General features: G+C 45.4%; 1 protein-coding gene across 1 annotated transcript; it reads left to right on the forward strand.

The window, feature by feature from the left end:
- The first annotated feature begins 3,654 nt into the window (after positions 1-3,654).
- On the forward strand, positions 3,655-10,924 carry LOC310643672 (uncharacterized protein). Its single transcript, XM_083368160.1, has 9 exons — positions 3,655-3,874; positions 5,060-5,148; positions 5,692-5,824; positions 6,420-6,537; positions 7,403-7,467; positions 7,985-8,076; positions 8,963-9,041; positions 9,131-9,254; positions 9,705-10,924. The coding sequence occupies exons 1-9, from the start codon at positions 3,829-3,831 to the stop codon at positions 10,291-10,293; spliced, it is 1,335 nt and encodes a 444-aa protein (XP_083224286.1). The 5' UTR covers positions 3,655-3,828; the 3' UTR covers positions 10,294-10,924.
- Positions 10,925-20,281: the final 9,357 nt, after the last annotated feature.

Below are 20,281 nucleotides of genomic sequence, written 5' to 3' on the forward strand. Positions count from 1 at the left end.
GGCAACCTTGGCTCTTTTATGACTCGTGGACTTCAACTCCCAGAATTCCTGAGCCAGCTATGCTGGCTCAGGAATTCTGGGAGTTAAAGTCCACGAGTCATAAAAGAGCCAAGGTTGCCTACCCCTGCCCTAGTCAAAACAGGTCATTCTCCGGTGGTGGGATTCAAATAGGGAAACAACCGGTTCTCTATGTCCATTCTGGGCCTGGGCAACAAAAAAATTAACTACCAGTTCTGCCAAAGTGGTGCAAACCGGCTGAATCCCACCTCTACCATTCTCCCATAAGGAGGGCTTGGGAAAACACATAACCCCACAATAGACTTATTTTAGGCAGGGAAAAAAAAAGTGGTAGGCCACTTTAAAGCCAAACCCGGATCTTCTGCTAACGGCTGCAAGGCAGGCTTTTTAGAAGCCTAGCTGCAGGGGCTCATTCCAACGTTGGCTACCTTAGAAAACAATGGGTGGTCAGCTGAGACCTCAAACCAATTAGTAAGCAACACACGTTCCCTGATTGGTTTCCCCAATGAGAGAACAGCAAATAAAGATAAAAAGGAAGGATAGAAAAGTTCGGGCGTGGGAGATTTTTTGCAAAGCTCAATTATGCCTAATCAGAGGAACGGCCGGCGAGCTGGAATAAGAGAAGCCCTCTGTTGTTTGAAAGCTAAAGGTTTGTTGGGGCAGTGATGGATAAATGTGGATCATCAGCAACAGAACATTCGTTCTTGAGGAAGATTTTTTTTTATATCAAGAGGCTGTTGCTGGAGGAGAAGGGAATGTTTTGTGGTGAAATTTAGCCATAGGTTAGAACCCTCTTAAGTGAACTGCGGTTTCAGCTATTACTGTTTTGGCTGGGTTGAGGAAATAATGATTTAAAGGATTGAATGGGATATTTCAAGTAGTAAAAGGTAAATCTGCTCCTGCTTTAAGCTCCACAGAGTGTTAGGAGAATAGGAAGCTTCCAGATGAAACTCTCTGGACATTCATGGTTGTCCCCAAAGGTGCTTTTTTGTCCAAAAGGCAACTGGATTTTCTTAAGTTTTTTTTTCTTTCAAAATATTTCACTTCTCATCCATTAAATCCTTCCATTCCCCACCGGTCGGAACTGAAGAAGCTTCTTGGATAAGAGGCAAAACTTTTTCAAAGAAGAAAAAAAATGAAGTCCAGTTGCTTTTTTTGGGGGGGGGGGGGAGAAGCACTTTTAGGATTTCCAGGTAAAACTGTTCCCACAGCATGCTCTTCTCTATTCAAGACTGGTGATGGAGTTTTAGGATCTTCCTCAAACATGAGGCTTTCATTTCTTAATTCTAACCACAGATGCCAGGGACTGAATTTAAATGGAGACCTTTTGTATGCAAAGCGGGTGGGTGTTTTTCCCCTCCTCTCCCATTGAGCTATAATTCATTCTTAAGAGTTTATGGGCTTTAAACTTTTGATAATTAGTTTTTATACACAAACCTCAAGGCTAGGAGAATGTTTTACTCAGGACTTCGTCTGCCTGCACCAAAACTTGGCTTGTGTTTGCCTTGGAAACCTTTAACCTCCTTGCAGATACTCAGTGAATTTCAAAGACGTTAACACCTTGTGTTGTACTATATTCAATGAAACACTATTAGAAAAACATTAGGGGCATTACATATGCTTAGAAAGTAGGAAATGTACTCTGTTTTCCAAGAATTTTATTCTCCTCAGCGGGTGTTCTGGAGCCACCACAGCAGCAGGAAGAATTCCATACAAATGATAATGGCTGCATTGCTCCAGGAAATGATGTCCAGGTAAACTTGAATTGTATTCTTAATCTATGCGCTTTGGCATAACCAAAAATGCCATAAATACTAAGTAAGGCTTTGAGATGACCAAAGATCTCCATCAGGTGTGACATAAAGCAGGATATGGAGATCAAAAGTGAAGCTGCTTGTTGAAGTCTGCCATTTGAAACCTGTAAATATTGTAGGTTGTGTGAATTACTCATTGCAGTATTGAATTACACCCTGGGGAAACGAAACAACTCAGTATTTGGCAATTGTTATACCAAAAACCAGGTTCTTTTCCACATCCTCATTGTCTAGCTTTTATTCTGATGAGTCTTGGAGAACTTGAAAAACTACTTAATGATTTTATTGACCTGTGGATGACATCTTCTTTGCCCACCTGTGATGGCCAGAAACAATTAAGACTGGATGCATGACACAGGATGCGTTGAGTCTGTTGAAACTCTGCTTTAAAAATGGTCAGAATCATACCTGGCAAGGAACAGAAAGGTATGAAAATATGAAAAACAACAGATGGACCTTGTCACCGTGGTTCAGTAGTTGTGAGTGCAAGGGGGATGTGTTCAGGAGAAAATAGTTTGTTAACTGTAATAATTATTGAAAAGCGGTGTTTCAGAACCACTGACTACTGGTGTTTTAGAAAAGGATCGCTATAAAATGGTTTCTCATTTATTGGATGGATAGCAACACAAACTTTCTCTGAGCTGATGTTGGGTAGTGAAATGAAAATTTTCTAAATTCCAAGCAACTAGCTAGGAAATTCTAGACCAGACATGTCAAACACAAGGCCCGGGGGCCGGATCCGGCCCATGAAGTGGTTTCATGCGGCCCGCAAAGCCATCCTGGAAACAGTGAGGGAATGGCCCCCACTGCCTTGGCCCTGGCCCAGAGACCCTCCTTCTGCCAGAGACCCTCAGATCTGTCCCACTCCTGCCCAGGCCCCCATAGGCACCCTTGATGCCAACGATGTAGAGCTGGCCACGCCCACCCAGTAGGTCATACGCACTCTAGCCACGCCCACCCAGTAGGCCACGCCCACCCTGACCACACCCACCCGGCCCCTTCAGGGCAACGGCAATGCTGATGCGGCCCTCAATGAAATTGAGTTTGACACCCCTGTTCTAGACCCTAGAGCAAGAGGAAGCCGAGGTAGGAAAGCAGTTAGTTGGAAATCACTATCAAACTATACCCATGGCTAGTTGCCCAGCAGCAAATACAATTAGACAATTAGCTGATGAGAAATTGCAAGACAAAAATGCACTAGCTTATAACTTTCTGGCCCTTTTAGGCATGCACCCAAAAGATATTGATTTCCAGGAAATGTAGGGTTAACCACCATGGCAGGAGATACTATTCAGCAGGGATGCCAGACCTTACCAAAAGTGATAAAGAGTACTAGATTACTAGACAGCATGTGCCCTGTTAAGTCATTGTTTCAGGTATATTTTCTTACCTAAACAGAGAAAAACGGTATGACCAAGGGTGAAGCAAAAAGAAAGGGGAGCAGGAAAGACTTCCTAATTGTTTCCCCATTGCGTTTCCTTGTGGGAATTTGGCAGGGAGCATCAGAACTCTTCCCTTCCCTTTCTTTTCCAGCAGGCAGGTAAATGGCTTTTCTTTTTTTTTCTTTTTTTTGAATGGGGGAGGCAGTGAGGGATTTCAAGAGTGCCTGGGAAACTGTCAAGGAAGGTTGAAAATGAAAACATGATCCCAACAGCACAGCAGTGCAGCAACTGCCAATGGCACTAAAATGGCTACAACCTCCCCAAACGTTATTCCTTCAGGAGGCCTGGCTTTAGGAAGCATTCTGTGAATTAGCTCATTTGAGGTGGCTCTGGTTCAAAAATGGTTGCCCTAGACTGCATCTTTTCATTCAGTTAAAAGGCATTTCAACAAGTGTTTCACTAGTTTGTAGTTAAAGGTTCTCTCATGGAAATGGTGACTGTGACCTCTTATAAGTGGAAAACATAAGATGGATAATTTAAATAAAATAAAATAAAAACCTCCTTTCTAGCAAGTCCAAGTTTCTCCATCCCGAAGAGAAAACTTGGCCAAGGACATGGCCACTGAAGATACCGAAGCATCGTATCAAAGGCGTATCAGAGGTAAAATGATTTGGTCTGACTGCTGAAACTTGATGGAACTAGACTACGGTCATTTATCCACTAGAGCAGGGGTCCCCAACCCCTGGTCCGTGGACCAGTACTGGGCCGCGGCATGCCAGCAACTGGTCCGCAAAGCCCCATCTGTGGGATGCAGGCAGGACACAAAACCATGCCCCTCAGGTCCATGGAAAAACCTCTCTCCACGGAACTGGTCCCTGGTGCCCAAAAGGTTGGGGACCTCTTCACTAGAGCTTACAGCATCTTCTAGAGCAGTGCTTTTTAACCTCAGCAAGTTTAAGAGGCAAAGGTTTCAGTCCCAGCTAGTTTTTGAGTATTCCACCTATTGTGCTTTACACCGTATATCTGATATGATATAAATATTACATGTTATTAATAGGGAAATTATCTATTCTGTGAAGTTCTTTGGGCAAACGCGCAGACCTTGTTATAAGGGAGATGACTTTCAGTTCATTTCTATTGGCTCAAATAAGTTCTACTGCTTGCTTATTCAGTGATATTCAATAATAAGTTTGCTTAAGGTTGCAGTCCAAATGTCCTGAACATTGCTATTTTGAAGAAAAACATTCTTGGCTTTAAGGCCGCAAATATGGGAAGAATGAGTAGCAATTTTTTTTATTTCCCCCACCAATAATAAAGAATAAATGGAGGTCCAACAAAAATTTCTTCCCCCTTTCTAATTCAGTAAAAGGTAAGGTTGGAGGTTGGAGAAAATATTTTGAAGACAACACATAAACACAGAAATTGTAATGGCACTAGACTGGAATAAGTATATGTGGTAGTGTATGAAAAGTCACAATTACCAAAAAAATATATATCACAATGTTCTGGGAGGGAGAAATATTGAATAAAATAGCATCATGCAAACAGATTGGGAAGGGCCCTGCATACTGCACAAGTCAGCCACATATTTATTTATTCAATGTCTTTAGCCAACCAACTCCACCAAGCGACTCTTGGACCACCTACAATTCTAAACAGCAAATTAATTACTTAATTGGCAAATGTATTGGGTTATCAGGGAGGGAGGAAGTTAATCAATTTAGAGACGCTGCAGGTTAAGTCCCATTTTTATTTTTAATTTGAAGGGCATTCCGGGGGTGAATGTCCCTGTTCCAATGATACCAGGCGTGTATGATGCTGACCCAATATCCCTTCTTTGTTTAGAACTTGAGCGTGAGTTGGATCATGCCAGGAAGGACAACCGCACGTTGGTTTGCCTGCTGGATGAAATAGATCAGCTTGTGTTACCCGAGGTAGAGCTGGCTGTTTGGATTGGGGATTTTTATTGATAACACAAGATTGGGATGCTGCATGTTTGCTTTCGTGGCATAAGATGCTTGGATATAAATCTAAGATTGTACAGTGGTATCTTGGTACTCATCATTCATTGGTTTTGGGAGGTGTGACGAGTACAAAAAATTATGAGTCCCAGACAAATTTTTCCCATAAGGAATAATGTAGTGAGTCACATGGCAACCAACACCAATAAGTTTTAGCTTGTGCATTGAGTATTAAAACAAACAATGAGTACCGGGACAAAATTTTCACATCAAAAATACGTCGAGTACCAAATTCAATATGTTTCAAAGCAGTTGAGTACCAAAGTAACACTATATGTAGGTCTATGTGGACAAAGCACCTTCTAATACAGAAAATGCATCTCCTGTATATGTCTCTGATGCTCCAACACTTACTGTATTTGGGTTGTTGTTGTAAGAGACTCACTGTCTTTGATTGTGTGTCCATGGGAAGAAAGCCTAGGTTTGACTCCTGTTTTGTGCTTCCTTTGGATGGAGCTGTCTGAATGTACAGAGTTAAGACTTTCGGAGAGGGTGAGAGTCTACCTGGAGTGCCTGTTGATGGAAAAGCAGGAACTAGAAGGCAGAGCCTTTGTGGCAGAGAGGACCGTGGTGGAATTAGAGCACACAGGTAGGAGAAACTGGAGGTTAATCTCCCCAAAGAATTCAGAAAGTAAAACTATTACTAGTAGTAAAAACCTATGCTGCAAATCAAGTCACTTTGATATGAAGGCCAAGTCGGCGAGGTAAGAATGGTTTTAAATGTGAAAATGTTAAAATGTCTATTTCAAAGGGAGGTGATATACCTTTTTTTAAAGTAAAGGTAAAGGTAAAGGTTCCCCCGCACATGTGTGCTAGTCTTTTCCGACTCTAGGGGCCGGTGCTCATCTCCGTTTCAAAGCCGAAGAGCCAGCGCTTGTCCGAGGACGTCTCCGTGGTCATGTGGCCGGCATGACTAGACGCCAAAGGTGCAAGAAACGCTATTACCTTCCCACTGTAGTGGTCCCTATTTTTCTCCTTGCATTTTTATGTGCTTTCGAACTGCTAGGTTGGCAGAAGCTGGGACGAGTAACAGGCACTCACTCTGTTACGCGGCACTCGGGATTCGACCCACCAAACTGCCGACCTTCTGATCGACAAGCTCAGCGTCTCAACCCACTGAGCCACCGCGTCCCTACCTTTTTTTAAAGACACAGCTAATTAGGAATCTTCTCTCTGCTCCACAGTGGCTGCTCTTCAGAGACAACTGCAAGATACTAGCTGTTCTTCAGCACAGCCAGGAGAAAGCCAGCAGCCTGCATCCTTGCCGTCTCAGCCTTCCTCTCCTATCCAGGCTTCTAGCAGGTAAGCTGCATAGGCCTAAATAATCTCAGTCCTAGCTGCAAAGTTAATCCAGAGCAATGCTATGGTTACACGATTCTCTTCCTAAGACATGGCTCTTGTTAAATCTGTTTAGCAGCATTCATCACCACCTATTCCTATTGATTGAGCTGCTGCCACAATTATAGCTTGAATAAGTCCCATCGCTAAACGGATAACTATAATAATCCCCTCTGAAATCACAGAGACCTTTTTAAACACTGGAGACCAGCATTCCACAGACAAGGGACAACATCATCTTCAAACACAGGCCATGCTGGCTGTAGTTGAAAGAGACAGTAGAGTGCAAAAGTTGGGTAATAATGAACTAGACTTGAGATTATGTAAGCAATTAGATTTACGCCACTAGCTTACATAAACCAGATTAATGCAGGAACTCAACAGTCTTCTATATCCTGTTGCTAGGATAATTTCAATAGCATTTTCTATTCAGCTCATGGAGCCAATGCACAATCTTGCTACACCTGTTCCTGTCAAATGCAGTATTGTATTATCCTTTGGATATGTTAGGTGATCAGAAACATGAATGAGCATGAATGTGCTACCTCGGACATCTTAGAGGCCCTTCCCATCTCAAACCACCAACCTGCAGGAATTTTGGCCAATTTTTCTACAGAGGTAAACAGTAAATTCCACACTGTGGCCCTTTGGTTTAAAATCTCTTTCATAAAAAGAAGCATAATCTTCTCTTTCCTGTTGGTGTCCTTTTGTAGTCATCTTAATTTTGACATGCTTCTATGAACAGAGTTAATACCTGTACGTGTTGAACATCTCACTAAGATTTTTTTTTAATGCTTGGCTCAACTGTTTGGGTTTTTTTATTTTCCAGATTCTTCTTTAAAATCAACAAGAAGTCTGCGGAAAAGATCACAGCCTCAAACTTGCAAAAACAAGGTAGTGTTTTTGATACTGTACTTAATATTTAGCTTGCATTTGACTCGATGGGGAAGGAGGCTACCATACTCAATTAAAAGGAAACGGAAGAGAAGGGATGAGGTTTCAAAATGACATGTTTTCTACCTCTGTGAGAATCAGTCCTCCAAGATCAGCTAGGAATCTGGTCCTGCTCATGTCTACTCTATGTCAAACATTTGTTCCACTTATTCTGGCTGCCATTTTAGCAGATGAACTTATGCAATAATGGAAGAGCACGTAGTGGCTTAAATTCTCATCTGTCAGACCTAGAAAGCCTAGATGACACATTTGCATCAGAAATGGGCAATCTTTGTACATTATATGCCTTCTAGCACCTTATTAGTAGTGCTGAAAGCTCCCTCCACCTATGGTTTGGGCGAAACCTTTAGATCTATTGGGTCTTCAAGGATTGCAAAGGCCAAAATAGGTGTTTTATGTCTTGCAGTGGGGAAGAACATCCAAAGCATTTTTATGACAGTAGCCTAAATCCTTTTAGGTGATGCTGTCTTGCCAAAGCAGAAATTTAAGAAAAGACTGGTCAAGATTCATCGGCAAGTTTTGTCAAAACCAGCAACCAGATCTAGAAAGGTACGGTCTTGCTTGCTTCTCTAAGTCACATATAGCAGAGAAGATCAAAACAGTTACACTTGGAACAGACCTATTGACCCCCAATTAGAATTCTGGATGTCTTCTTAGACTCAATTGATCTACCTCAATTTTGCCTCCATGTGACCATCTCCTTGTGAACACTACCAAATGAAAGAAAATTGCAGGAATAAAAACATCTGGCTCTCTTGACGAATTTATGACGTAGTGTACAAAGATAAGAAGATGTTTTTGTGTGTGTGGAAATGTGCAAGAACCACTACTTAGGCAAGTGGGACTTTTTTTAAACGTTTGGAAAGGCATTAAACAAATGCTGCCCTCGTTTACTGAAGTGTAAGGGAGGAGGTGCAACACAATCAGACTTGGAGAATTCTATTACTGTAGCCAATAAATGTGTAGTTCTGGTCTTCCTGCAGAGCTGATTTCCCAGTATGGGCTGAAAGATAAGAGGTTTTGCACCTTTCCCCCCAGTGTGCTATCACCATTCCAAGAATATCAATCATAGCATGGTGGCTAAGACTCATAGAAATGTTACAATAGATGACTTTCTTAGCCTCTGCTTGAATAGACGCATTGGAGGGAACGCCATAAGCCCTCTGTAATTAGTTCACTCTCGAACTGTTCTGATTCTTCAGAAGATTTTTTTAAATGTTTGACTGCAATCTTCTTTCCAAGTACTTAAGAGCACTATTCCGCATCTTGGACTCTTAGGCCATAGCACAGGTTGTGGCTGCTTATGTGTCACTTTCCTTTGGGGAACCTGAAAACTGTTATCAGATCCTTCCTTGGCAGTCTTTCTTCAAAGTTACTCTTGTGTTGAAAATTGTTTGCTGTTACAGAGTGCAACTCTTACTTCCTATCTTTGCAGGTTTGCTTGCCAAAAGTAGAGGAACAACTTACTGAACACAAGCAAGATTTATCCCCAACTATGAGCAGTCCTGAAGCAGGTAGGAGTGATGGATGATTTAGGATATATCAGGAGGCAACAGACTCTAAGAACGTCAACTTTGTATTTTTGTATCATTTTTGTTCTCAGATTCCCATCAGAGTATGCTTCAATTTCCTGAAGCTTCCACAACTGGCCAGCATCACAGAACTGGGGCTTCTGGCGATGAACACGCACCCCTTCATAAAGATGATGGCGTCCATGTCCATAAGCGGTAATTACTAACTGGATGGCTTCTACAGCTTTGAAACAGGTTTATTAGATTCAGTGAGAGGAGAAATGGCTTGTAAGGCTTTTATTCTTCCATATGATACAAGCAGATGTGTTTGTAGTCTTCTCCATACATATGCACATAAAGCAATATCAGCTTAAAGAGCTGTGTTGGTGCAGTGGTTAGAATGCAGTATTGCAGGCTAATTCTGCTAACTGCCAACTGCCAGCAGTTTGGGCAGTTTGATTCTCATCAGCTCAAAGTTCACTCGGCCATCCCTCCTTCCAAGGTCAGTAAAACAAGGACACAGATTGTTGGGGGCAACAGGCTGACTCTGTAAACCACTTAGAGGTGGCTGTAAAACACTGTGAAGCGGCATATGAGTCTAAGTGCTATTGCTATTAAATGTTCTACATAGCTTGTTTTTCAAATATATGTATGTATGTTTACTAGAGTACAAGAAGAAGATACTCTGAGCACAGCCAGCACTCTTTCAATGACCATCCCACTGAATTTAAGAAGCAGAGACGATGCTCAGGAATTTCTTAATCACCCTTCAGTCAACCAAGAGCCTCATACTAAGAATCCAATGTTGGAGAAATTAGAAGTAGAAAACTTCAGCGGATCTTCAAATGATGTGTCTTTGTTACATGGAGAGGGATGCAAGGAGGATGAGAATCATGAACGCGTCACTAACAAGCCTGCAGATTCCACTGATCACAACATTTCTCAAAAGCCAGAAGCTCCAACAGATTTTCCACAGCCTGCTGCTGGGACAACAAAGTCCACCAGAAACCCACAACTCACTTCTCCTGTTGCAGGGGAAATTCTGGAAGATGGTTGCCTGAGCTTTTCTAGTATCCACAAATCTGATGGCACAGTGGCTCTGAAACCAACCATCAGCCAGATTTTGCCTACTGAGGAAATGCCACGCAGCTTTGGTCTTCTCCAGGAAAAACCAGAAAAAGCTACCTCTGTGTCTAAGCAACTTGTATTCTCCAGTCAAGACAGAGGAGGAGGAATTGTCTCTGCAGAAAATTAAAACAAATGTTCAATTACCATCCACTTCCATCAACTCCTCAGAAACAAAAACAAACTCTGTTTTAAAGGTGCATCCAAGGTTAGTGAAGAACAAGATGAGTCATACATTTCTGGAAAGCATGATTCATGCAGTTCCACTGAAAATGAGCTTCGGGGATAGCTCCCATCTTAGATTTGCACACCAGAGAACTGCTGCCACGATTAAAAGGCCTCTTTTTTTTTTGAAAAATATGGAATCTTCTCTGTCATCTTACCCACATTAAGATGAAAGCTGAAGAAATAAGCTATAGCTTGTCACCCACAGAAACCATGCACAATGCTGTCCATCGGATGGCATCTACCTTGAAAATTTAAAAGTTATCCTCACCTTTATTGTATTTAATAGGGATATGTGCTGACAGTTAAAAATAATTGTGTACCTATTGCAAGAGAATGGGAATGGGTGGTGGGAAGCTTAACTACTGTTTAATGTTTAGCATCATTAGCAAACTCGCACTGCATATTTAGCATGTTATATTCTTTTCTTAGATATGGGAAATAGGTAAGCTGACAATTAGGAAGAATAACAAACTGTTGCCTATATTGTCAACTTAAAAATGGGACATATATTTACACTTACCAATAAATCATTTTTCAAAATAATGTTACTTTCTACATATCATTCAGTATAGGTGTTATTCAGGAACTCGGCACAGAGTGGTGCTGTTTAGATTCTAAGCGCCTATTTAGGGGTTATGAAAATCAGTTAAAAGTTTTCAAGGAGACATTTGTTTCCATTTCTGTGTGCCTGGACCAGCCTTCCTCAACGGTCCCACAAAAGAAGTGACTGGGGAAAACACACAACATGTGTTATTTTTTTAACTTTGTGTAGCAGTAGTGTTCTCACTGATGGCAATTTTTATGGCAACCTGCCGTAAAAACTTTGCTTTTATAAATGTTGGAGAACATGTAGGATGTAGGTTAGAAGTGTCCAGTCTTTGAAATTTTGTGTAAGTTTCATTATTTTTATCCAGGTTTCCCTAAGTCCTTGAAAAATTATTTCAAGGGATCCTCCAGGGTGAAAGAGTCGAAAAAGAATGATTTAAACGCTTGGGAATAACATCCTGCAAGTCAAGATGGGGAAGAGAGCTATACGTAGCTTAACTACAACAAGGATGGTAACTTAGGATCCTCCAAATGTCAAAGCTCCTTTTAAGATCAGCCTTTGTGATTAATGTAAATTGGACTTAAAGATATATACTACACACACTCAATATAAAGGCAAAGGTTTCCCTTGTCCAATTGTATCTGAATCTAGAGGGTGGTGCTCATCTCTGTTTCATAGCCAAGGCAGCTGGTGTTGCCAGAAGACAGTTTTTGTGGTCATGTGGCCAGCAAGACTATATGACGAAACACAGAACGCTTCCCAGCAAAATGCTACCTAGTTATCTACTTGCATTTGCATGTTTTCGAACTGCTGGTTGGGCAAGGAGCTGAGACAAGTAGCAGGAGCTTACCCTGTTCCGTGGCACTTGGGTCTTGAACCTGGGCTGTCAGCTTTCCAGCTGTCAAGCTCGGCATGTTTTAACCACTGAGCCATTGCACACCCTCACCCTCAGTATATGACATAACAATTCATGAAGATCATGGTTTGGGTAAGTCCATTTGCACACCTCTGTGTGTGTTCAGAAATCTGATATAACGGTGAGGGCAATAACATGTGCTTTCCCCCACTAATGAGACATTATCCCAAAATAAACGGATCCTGCAGTTTAACCTCTGCAAGATTTGCAGCTGCCTCCGCCTGTAAAAATGTCTCGTGGGTAGTGGAAAGACACTGAACAGTCAGTAAACCATCGGAACTATTATAAACTACAGAGAATTTTTCGAATTTAAATTTAGTTCCTAGGAACAGACCAGAATCCCTCTTGCCAAACAAGATGATTAAGTGACTTGATTTTACAACCTGATTTTACCACCTTTTTGGGGGGGACATGGTTATTAAGTGAATCACTGCAGTTGTTAAGTGAATTATGTAGTCACTAAGCAAATCTGGCTTTCCCCCCCCCCCTTGATTTTACATCTGGGAAGGTCAGAGAGGGTGACCACATGACCCCAGGACTCTGCAACCCTTGTTAAATACACCCTGGTTGCCCAGAGCCAGAATTTTAATTGCATGACTGTGGGAATACTGCAGCAGCCATAAGTCAATTATTTCAGTGCCATGGTCACTTTTGTCACTAAACAAAAAGGTGTAAGTTAAGGACTTTTTTTTTTTGGAATGCTATCCTCAGCAGTTGCCATTGGAGACAATTTCATACGTCTAACGATGGGGCTGATTCTTTATCTGGCCTACCATTGCCAAGTTAACCCAACTCTGAAACTGCTTGCTGATCTCAAGGATCTACTTGTCCTGATCCTTTCGCCTGGGCCGCCTTCTTACCTGAAAGCTGCAGCGCTGCCGCTCCCAGAGAAATCCTCCAGGTAGTTTTCAGAGCAGACATGCCTAGAACAGCCAAGGCGGAGGAGGAGGCGGCGGTGAGTCTCAGAGACACAGAGCAAGTTCTGACTTGTGAAGTGCAGGTTTGGGAAAGGAAGGAACTTCAAGGAGGCGGCAAAGCAGGGGTGGAGGAATGCAGATAGGAATCTGCCCGTTTCTCAAAAATCTGGAACGATACAGAAAAGTGCTCAGCCCTGCAGGGAAAGACAAATGGGGCTGCTATCTTGCAGAGATGCTTAAAAAAGCTGTTCGGAGAAACCACCCTACTGGATTTTGACTGTATAGGAAGGTAGGATCGCCATGCGATTGGACCCATTTTTACAACTTTTTGTTGCAGGGGTCCTTCAGTGAACCCGTTGTTCGCTATGGGACAGTTTCTGACCGGAAGAAAAAAACACAGAAGCAACTGCTGGTTTCTGTCAAAAATATCATAAATTGAAGTCATGTGAGCAAGGGATGCTGTAAACCAGGCCGGTTGCCAAGGGCTTAAAAATATGGCCGCATGATCGCATGGAGACAACATCAGAACTTTGAAATTGGGTTCTAAATCACTTGGGGGGCAGGGGGATTCATAACTTCAAACGATCGCTAAGCAACTGGTCATAAGTTGAGAACTACCTATATTTATCTAGAAGAGAACTCGGACATCGGATGCCCAACACAGGGCAGCTTCCTCTCTCAAGTATGCAGCACATGCAACAGTGCTACCTACACCATACATCATACCTAGACATTCTCAGACATCCAAGATGGCTGCCTTTTTCCTCAAGAAAAGGGAAACACAACCCTTGCCAGCCTACTCCTCATTTGTTTTTCCCTCCCGAGTCCCACTAACTCCTCTGCGCCTCCCACAGAACGAACTGTTGTCTTGTCCCCTTCTGTTCTACAGCTCCAAAGAGCATGTCCCTATTAGCTACTTTCAAGTCATCAAACCATAGGAGGTTGTACACACCGTCTACACCAGCCACCAATGAATCAGGAAATTAGCCAGGCTGCAGCAACCATAAGAGGCCGTAAAGAACTGTGAACCAAGTCAAATCGAGGGACTTTTCGAGTTACAACCACAACAGAGCCCCAAATTGACGTTGCTAAGCGAAACGTTGGTTAAGCGAGTTTGCCCCATTTTATGACTTTTCTTGCCACGGTTCTTAAGGGGATCGTTGCATTTCTCAAGTTAGTAACACGTTTTTTAAGCGAATCTGGCTTCCTTCCCCGTTGACTTTGCTTGTCACAAGGCCGCAAAGGGGGATCCCACGACCCCGGGACCCTGCAACGGTCATAAATATGGATCAGTTGCCAAGCATCTGAATTTTGATCAGGTGACCATGGGGATGCCGCAAGAGTCGTGTGAAAAAGTCACTTTTTTCAGCGCCCTTGTACCTTTAAACGGTCACTAAATGATCTGTTGTAAATCGAGGACTGCATGTAGTCGGTCCGTTTGGTTCACAGTAGCATTGGCTGTATTCATTGGCCATGGCTTCCTAGAGGATATTCTAAATTATTTATTTATTTGTTTGTTTGTTTGTTTGTTTTCATATACCGCCCTTCTCCCGGAGGACTCAGGGCGGTGTACAGAGCAATAAAGTAAGAGTACAATAAAAATAAAAATTTTAAAACCCAAATCTATCAGGCCAGGCCGGCTTGTTGGAATAGATAAGTTTTTAGATCACGCCGGAAGGAGCAAAGGTCGGGGGCCATCCGGAGTTCAGCTGGTAAGCGGTTCCAAAGGATTGGCGCACCCACCGAGAATGCTCTCCCCCTGGGGGTCACCAGCCGGCATTCTCTGACCGGTGGCACCCTGAGGAGGCCCTCTCTGTGGGAGCGCACAGGACGGAGGGGTGTTGACGCTGGCAGCAGGTGCTCCCGTAGGTAATCCGGACCCACGCCATGTAGGGCTTTGTATGTCATCACCAGCACCTTGAATTTCACCCGGAAGGCAACTGGAAGCCAGTGCAGCTCACGGAACAGAGGTGTAATATGGAAGTATCGGGAGACCCCCAAAAGCACTCGTGCAGCTGCACTCTGCACCAGCTGAAGCTTCCGAGTGGTTCTCAAGGGCAGCCCCATGTAAAGAGCGTTGCAGTAGTCAAGACGAGAGGTCACAAGTGCATGGGTGACTGTACGCAAGGCATCCAGGTCCAGATAGGGTCGCAGTGGCGCACCAGACGAACCTGAGCGAAGGCCCCTCTAGTCACAGCTCCTATATGATCTTCTAAGGAGAGCTGTGAAATTAAAGTGAGATCTGCCCCTCCAGCAAAATGTGTCTCCCTACTGATCTCAAGACTCGATAAGTGGGGTGGGACTGACTATGGCAAACCATGTCAAGATATCCCTTTGCCAGGGACGTTATATACCCGGCCAGGGAAATGCCAGTGCGAGGCCAGAGATGCTGTTTTCATGCACAGTGCCTTTGTGCACGAAGTTGCACCCCATCTCCCACAGGTGCCTCTTCAAGAGGCCACTGGACTTCCTCGTTTTTCTTTGAAGACGTTTGGCTTCTCATCAGAACTGAAGAAGCTTCTTGGAGGAGAAGCAAAACGTCTTCAGAGAAAAACAAGGAAGTCCAGTTGCCTTTTGAAAAAAGCACCTGAGGGACAACCATGAGCTGGATGACTCAGAATCTCCAGAGACATTTGCACCCTATATCCTTGCCGGAGGGGATTTCTGACTTCTGATACCATACCCCTGCACTGGTAAAAGATTAGGTAAGAAATCCCCAGTGCGTAAATGCCAGCACGCTGCCATTTGCTTAGGAGGGAAGGACCAGCATAGGATCAGGAGGAAAACAACAGCGGTGCCTTCCCTTTTGTTTCTGTCAACAGGAGGGAAGGTGGTCCGTTTAGCACTGAACTCAAGGTGGGGGGGGGCAGAGGACCCACTTAGTTACCAGCCCACAAAGAAGCCCCCATTGGCTGGCAGTTTCTGCCTCCAACAATTGGCCAGAAAGGGCAATCGCTGATTGGCTGGCGGTTCTCTGCACGCGACACTCATCCAGATGCCAGCGCTGATGCGGATGGCTTGAAAGTAGTCAAAACAGCCCCGAGGAGCCTTAGATGCACGTTGTTGGTTTTTTTTTGCTGGCGTCAGAAGGACGGTGAGGCGGAAAAACAACTTGAAGTGCTCTAGGACAAGGTAGAGGGAACCAGTCGAATAATTAGGAGCAGATGAATTAATGGGGTGTGATAAATGAGAGAGAGAGAGATCACGAAGAGCTGCTGGCAACCAGAGGAGAAAATGCGAACCTAGAGGGGAGATGGTCCTCTGCTTACCACCAGAACGGGATTCCCATTGCTAAGTTGTTAAGGGAGCCACATCCGGGTTTAATGACCTTTTCTGCCACGGTAGCAGATCACTGCTATTAAGTGAATCGTGCATTCGTTGAGCGAACCCAGCTTCCCTCTTTGACTCTTGTCTGTCTGAAGACAGTTGGGAAGGTGACAGTTGGGGATCACACGATCCCAGGATGCTACGAAGGCCGCAAATACATACCCGTTGCTGAGTGCCTCGATTTTGGTCACCTGACCGGGGATGCTGCAGCACTGGTAAGTGCAAAAGCCAGTCGTAAGTCTCTCTTTTTTCCCAGTGCTGTTGTGACTTTGAATAGTTGCTAAATGGTTGTAAGCCGAAAACTATGTAAGGTAGCTTTTGTAAGATGCCTCATGTGGGATCAAGCATGCAGGCATCGTATTATCTGCAGGATGTGCGGGAATGGTTATTTGAGCTTTTACTCATGTGCATAGCTTTACTAGTTGCAGTTTTGTTGGCACGGCCTTGGAAGGCATGTACGGACAAAGCTTCCAAGTAGCAATTCCACAGAATGTAGCAGGAAGTTGGTATTCTGGATCTTCTCTACCTTCTCTCCCAGTGTTGCACCTGGCAGCTGATGTTGCTACAGAAGGACTGAAGTCTTCCGCATGGAAAGCAGAGGAGATGCAAGGAACATCCTGCTGACCATCTGCCTGGGCTGAAAGCAAACCAAAATGGTAGTGAATATGGATAAGTCTGGGTAATTTTCAAAAGACATTGGGGAGAGGCATGACCAAGAGCATTATGGAAGTTGAAGTCCACAGGTCTTAAAGTTGCCAAGGTTAGACACCCCTGACCTAGAGCTTGGATATGTGGTGGGATGAAAAAGGAGGGGGCTTTCCCTGCTTAGACTGGAATTGTTCCTTGGGACCTGCACTCAGCAGCATCATTTCACTGTTTAGTTTTGGCAGCATTTCCATTCTGAGTTTGGAGTTTCCAAAATTTTGTTTACCATGCTGGCTAGGAATTGTGGGAAATGTAGTCCCGACATAGTATGATGGTACCAAACTTGGCTCTATCTATCTATCTATCTATCTATCTATCTATCTATCTATCTATCTATCTATGTTTAAATTGCATAACAGGAGGTTTTGAAAAGTGATTGGACAAATCCAATCCAGGAAGAAAAAAATCTATCAACCAGAGACACTGCTATCGGAATTCTTGACCTAAAGCCAAGATTTCTTTTTAAATACTTAAGAGTTTTCAAATGGCATTGGGACTTCAGGGAACAAAATTTCCATATTAGAATATTAGAGACTGTTTTAAAAGGAGAGGAATGCCTTCTAGCAACCACAATATGTACAAAAACAAAGATACTTCTTGCAGTACAAACTTGTCTTTAAAATATATGTAGAAACAGATTTCCAAATGTTAAAAGCTGGTTCACGCAAAATGTAAAACATGGATCAGTTAAAGACTTAACAGTATGTGCAGTGCAGTGTAGTGTCATCCCTGGATGGGTTGAGTTGGGTTGCAGTTTTGCAGCTTCGTATGTTTCATGAATCCAAATGGTTTCCATTAGTTTCCAGTTCAATGTGTTGTGCTATAACCGAGAAAATGATTAATTTAGCAAACAGGTTAGGAAGGTTGTGTGAATCCGGCTGAAATGACCAACATAAAGAGATCACAAGTTAAATTGTTAACTATTTCTAGCTAGATCTCAACAGTTGCTTGCACAAATCCCTCTGTGGCTTTACCAAAGATCCCAGACTGAGTCAATAGATGATAACGCTGATGTCGTGTTTTGTCTGGACATCACGTAAGCCTCAAGCAAAGCTTGCAGGCGGCAGACCTGTCCTCTCTTTCCACCACCCCCCATCCCCACTTCAAGGATACACGTCTCCTTAACACGGAGGCTTTATTTTGCAGCCCAGAGCCAAGCTGATGCTCGCGGCTCTTCTCCCCCAATTCGCTCGTTTCTCTCGCCCCCCCCCCCCACCAAAAAAAAACAACACCAAAACTAAACCTCCCAACAAGGCCGTCTTAGCCACAACATCGCGGCAAGCAAGCCTCGATATGAAATCTGGGATCAGAATATCGACCGCCGCGCGCACTTGCACCTTTAGGACCGGCTGCGATTTTGCCCAGCTGATAACACGCATTTTGCCGAAGACCGACTCGCGCTCCTCTCCCGCCGCCCAGGACAGAAAGCGGACCGGGGTAATGGCGCGGGGGTTGGAGGGGGGAGTTGCGGAGAGCCGCAGGGCAGGGAGACGGTGTGCAATTTTGTAATAATGCCGCTTGGGGTGTGTGTGTGTGTGTGTGTGAAAGCCCTAATAAGCCGGCATATACATAGAAGGAAGGCTACTGCTAAGCTTGTAAGCCGCCCTGAGTCTTCGGAGAAGGGCGGGAGATAAATGGAATTTAAATAAATAAATAAATAAATAAATAAATAATTTATTTTTTGCAAAGCCCCCCTCCTGCCTTCGGAGCAATTAGCTCAGCTCCCCGGGGACACTTCCCCCCCCCCTCTCTCTCTCTCACACACACACACACCCGCTCTTTCCCCCCCTCCTCTCCGGCGTCCCGAAAGGGGGGTGGGGGGTGGAACGTGGGGAAGCGGCGCGTGCCGTCCGTCGGCGACACGGATCATTACAGCCGTCTCTCTCTCTCCCCCCCCCCGTCCTCGCCCCCCCCACCCCGTCTCTTCCACCCGCCTGGCAGCTGCCAGCGAGCGGCGCAACAAAGCCCGTCTTGGCTCGCGACCCCCTTCCCCCCCCCCGAAAACCTCCTGCAGCCGCCCGGGCCGCTTTCCCCGCGTGCCCAAACACAGCTCAGCAGCCAATCAGCGCTTCGGAGGCCCAGCCGCGCCCCGCCCTCCTCGCTCGCTCGCTCGCTCTCCTCTCGCCCCCCCCGCTCGGCCCGCGCTCGCCGCTCTTCCCCCCCCCGCCCTCGCCCCGCCAAGTGCTGCCGGCCGAGCGAGGATGCGCGGCGCGGCGTCGCTAAAGCAGCCCGGCCGGCGGAGAGACGGCCCGGATTTGCGCCCGTTGGGCGGAGGAGGAGGACGGGGGGGAAGGCAAGGGGGAAGACGGAGCGGCCGGGCAGGACGCGGGGCCAGACGGAGCCAGGTGAGGGCGGCGGTGCGAGAGGAGCGTCCCTGCGCGGCGCGCGGTGGCAATGCGGGGAAAGGGCGCAAGTGTGAGGACCGGGCGCTTCTTCCCCCCCCCCTCGCTTCCTTTCCCACCCACCCACCCCCCCCGCGGTGCCCGTGCAAAAGTAACGCAGGGCAGAGAGACGGGGATGCAAACCCGGTCCTTACGGATGCTTAATCCGGGACTGTTGGGAGCGGAGGGGGGGCGGCGGGAGACAGACGGAGGGGGGGGATCTAAGCGACTTGCAGGAATTCCGGCTGGCGGTCGCGCAGCGGAGGGGCTTTAGCCACGGCCCGGAAAAATCAGGGTGTGCGAAACAAAAAAGCTGGGCGCTCACACAGCCCCGCTTGCACGGGGGGGCATTGTTGTGCCTCGGCCTGCCTTCGCCCGACGCAGAAAGTTTGGTCGGGGGTAAGCCTGCTTTTCTCTTCCCCCCCCCCCATCCTCCCCGGTTTAGTGTGTGCTCCGAATGCAAGCAGTTCTGGTTCGTTGTGGATCGGTAGGTTGTGTGAAGCCAGGCAGCGGGTTAACTCAAGTCAGTAAAGGGCGAAAAGGTTGTGGGAATGCAGCTGATTTCTTGCGGGGCAAGGATGGTCTTCCGGCTTGCTGGAAGGAGGAATGGAGGCGGGCGGGGGTATCCGGGACAGGGGACAGAAGCCCCGCTCAGCGTTGTCAGCCCTCTAAGTGATTAAGGGAGTTGCAATCCGAGGCGTTCAGACGAGGCTGGGTGCTTCGATCCTGCTTCAGCCTTGCGGGACACGAGTCCCCCCCCCCCGACTTCAAAGTGTTCACGAGACAAGTCTGCGCATGTTGCAGTGCGAGTGCTGGACGCCATTCAGGGTTGATGCCAGAGGCAAAATTACAGGTCAGCGATTGAGCACCTGTTTTGCATGTATGAGTGTGTTGGGTTGTACAGTAATCACCTCCACTTGAGATGAGAGGCTGTGGCAGCAGGAGGGGTGTAAACTCTGCTCAAACTTTTGGAGAGCTTTTGGCAGAATGGAAAACCCTGGGGAGTGAGGGGGGAAGAGGAATAATCGAATTGGGTAAATTGTACCTTTGTTGGATGCTGCCATAAGGCACCTTCAAAAACAAAAGATATATGCATG

This window comes from Vipera ursinii (genome assembly GCF_947247035.1).
Source record: "Vipera ursinii genome assembly, chromosome: 8".
In the NCBI taxonomy this organism is placed as follows: Eukaryota; Metazoa; Chordata; class Lepidosauria; order Squamata; family Viperidae; genus Vipera; species Vipera ursinii.

Coding starts and splice junctions, on each gene's coding strand:
- LOC310643672 (XM_083368160.1), top strand. CDS start 3,829: ATGGCCACTGAAGATACCGAAGCATCGTATCAAAGGCGTATCAGAG. Junction 5,825..6,419: donor GGTGGAATTAGAGCACACAG/GTAGGAGAAACT, acceptor TCTGCTCCACAG/TGGCTGCTCTTCAGAGACAA. Junction 7,468..7,984: donor CTCAAACTTGCAAAAACAAG/GTAGTGTTTTTG, acceptor AAATCCTTTTAG/GTGATGCTGTCTTGCCAAAG.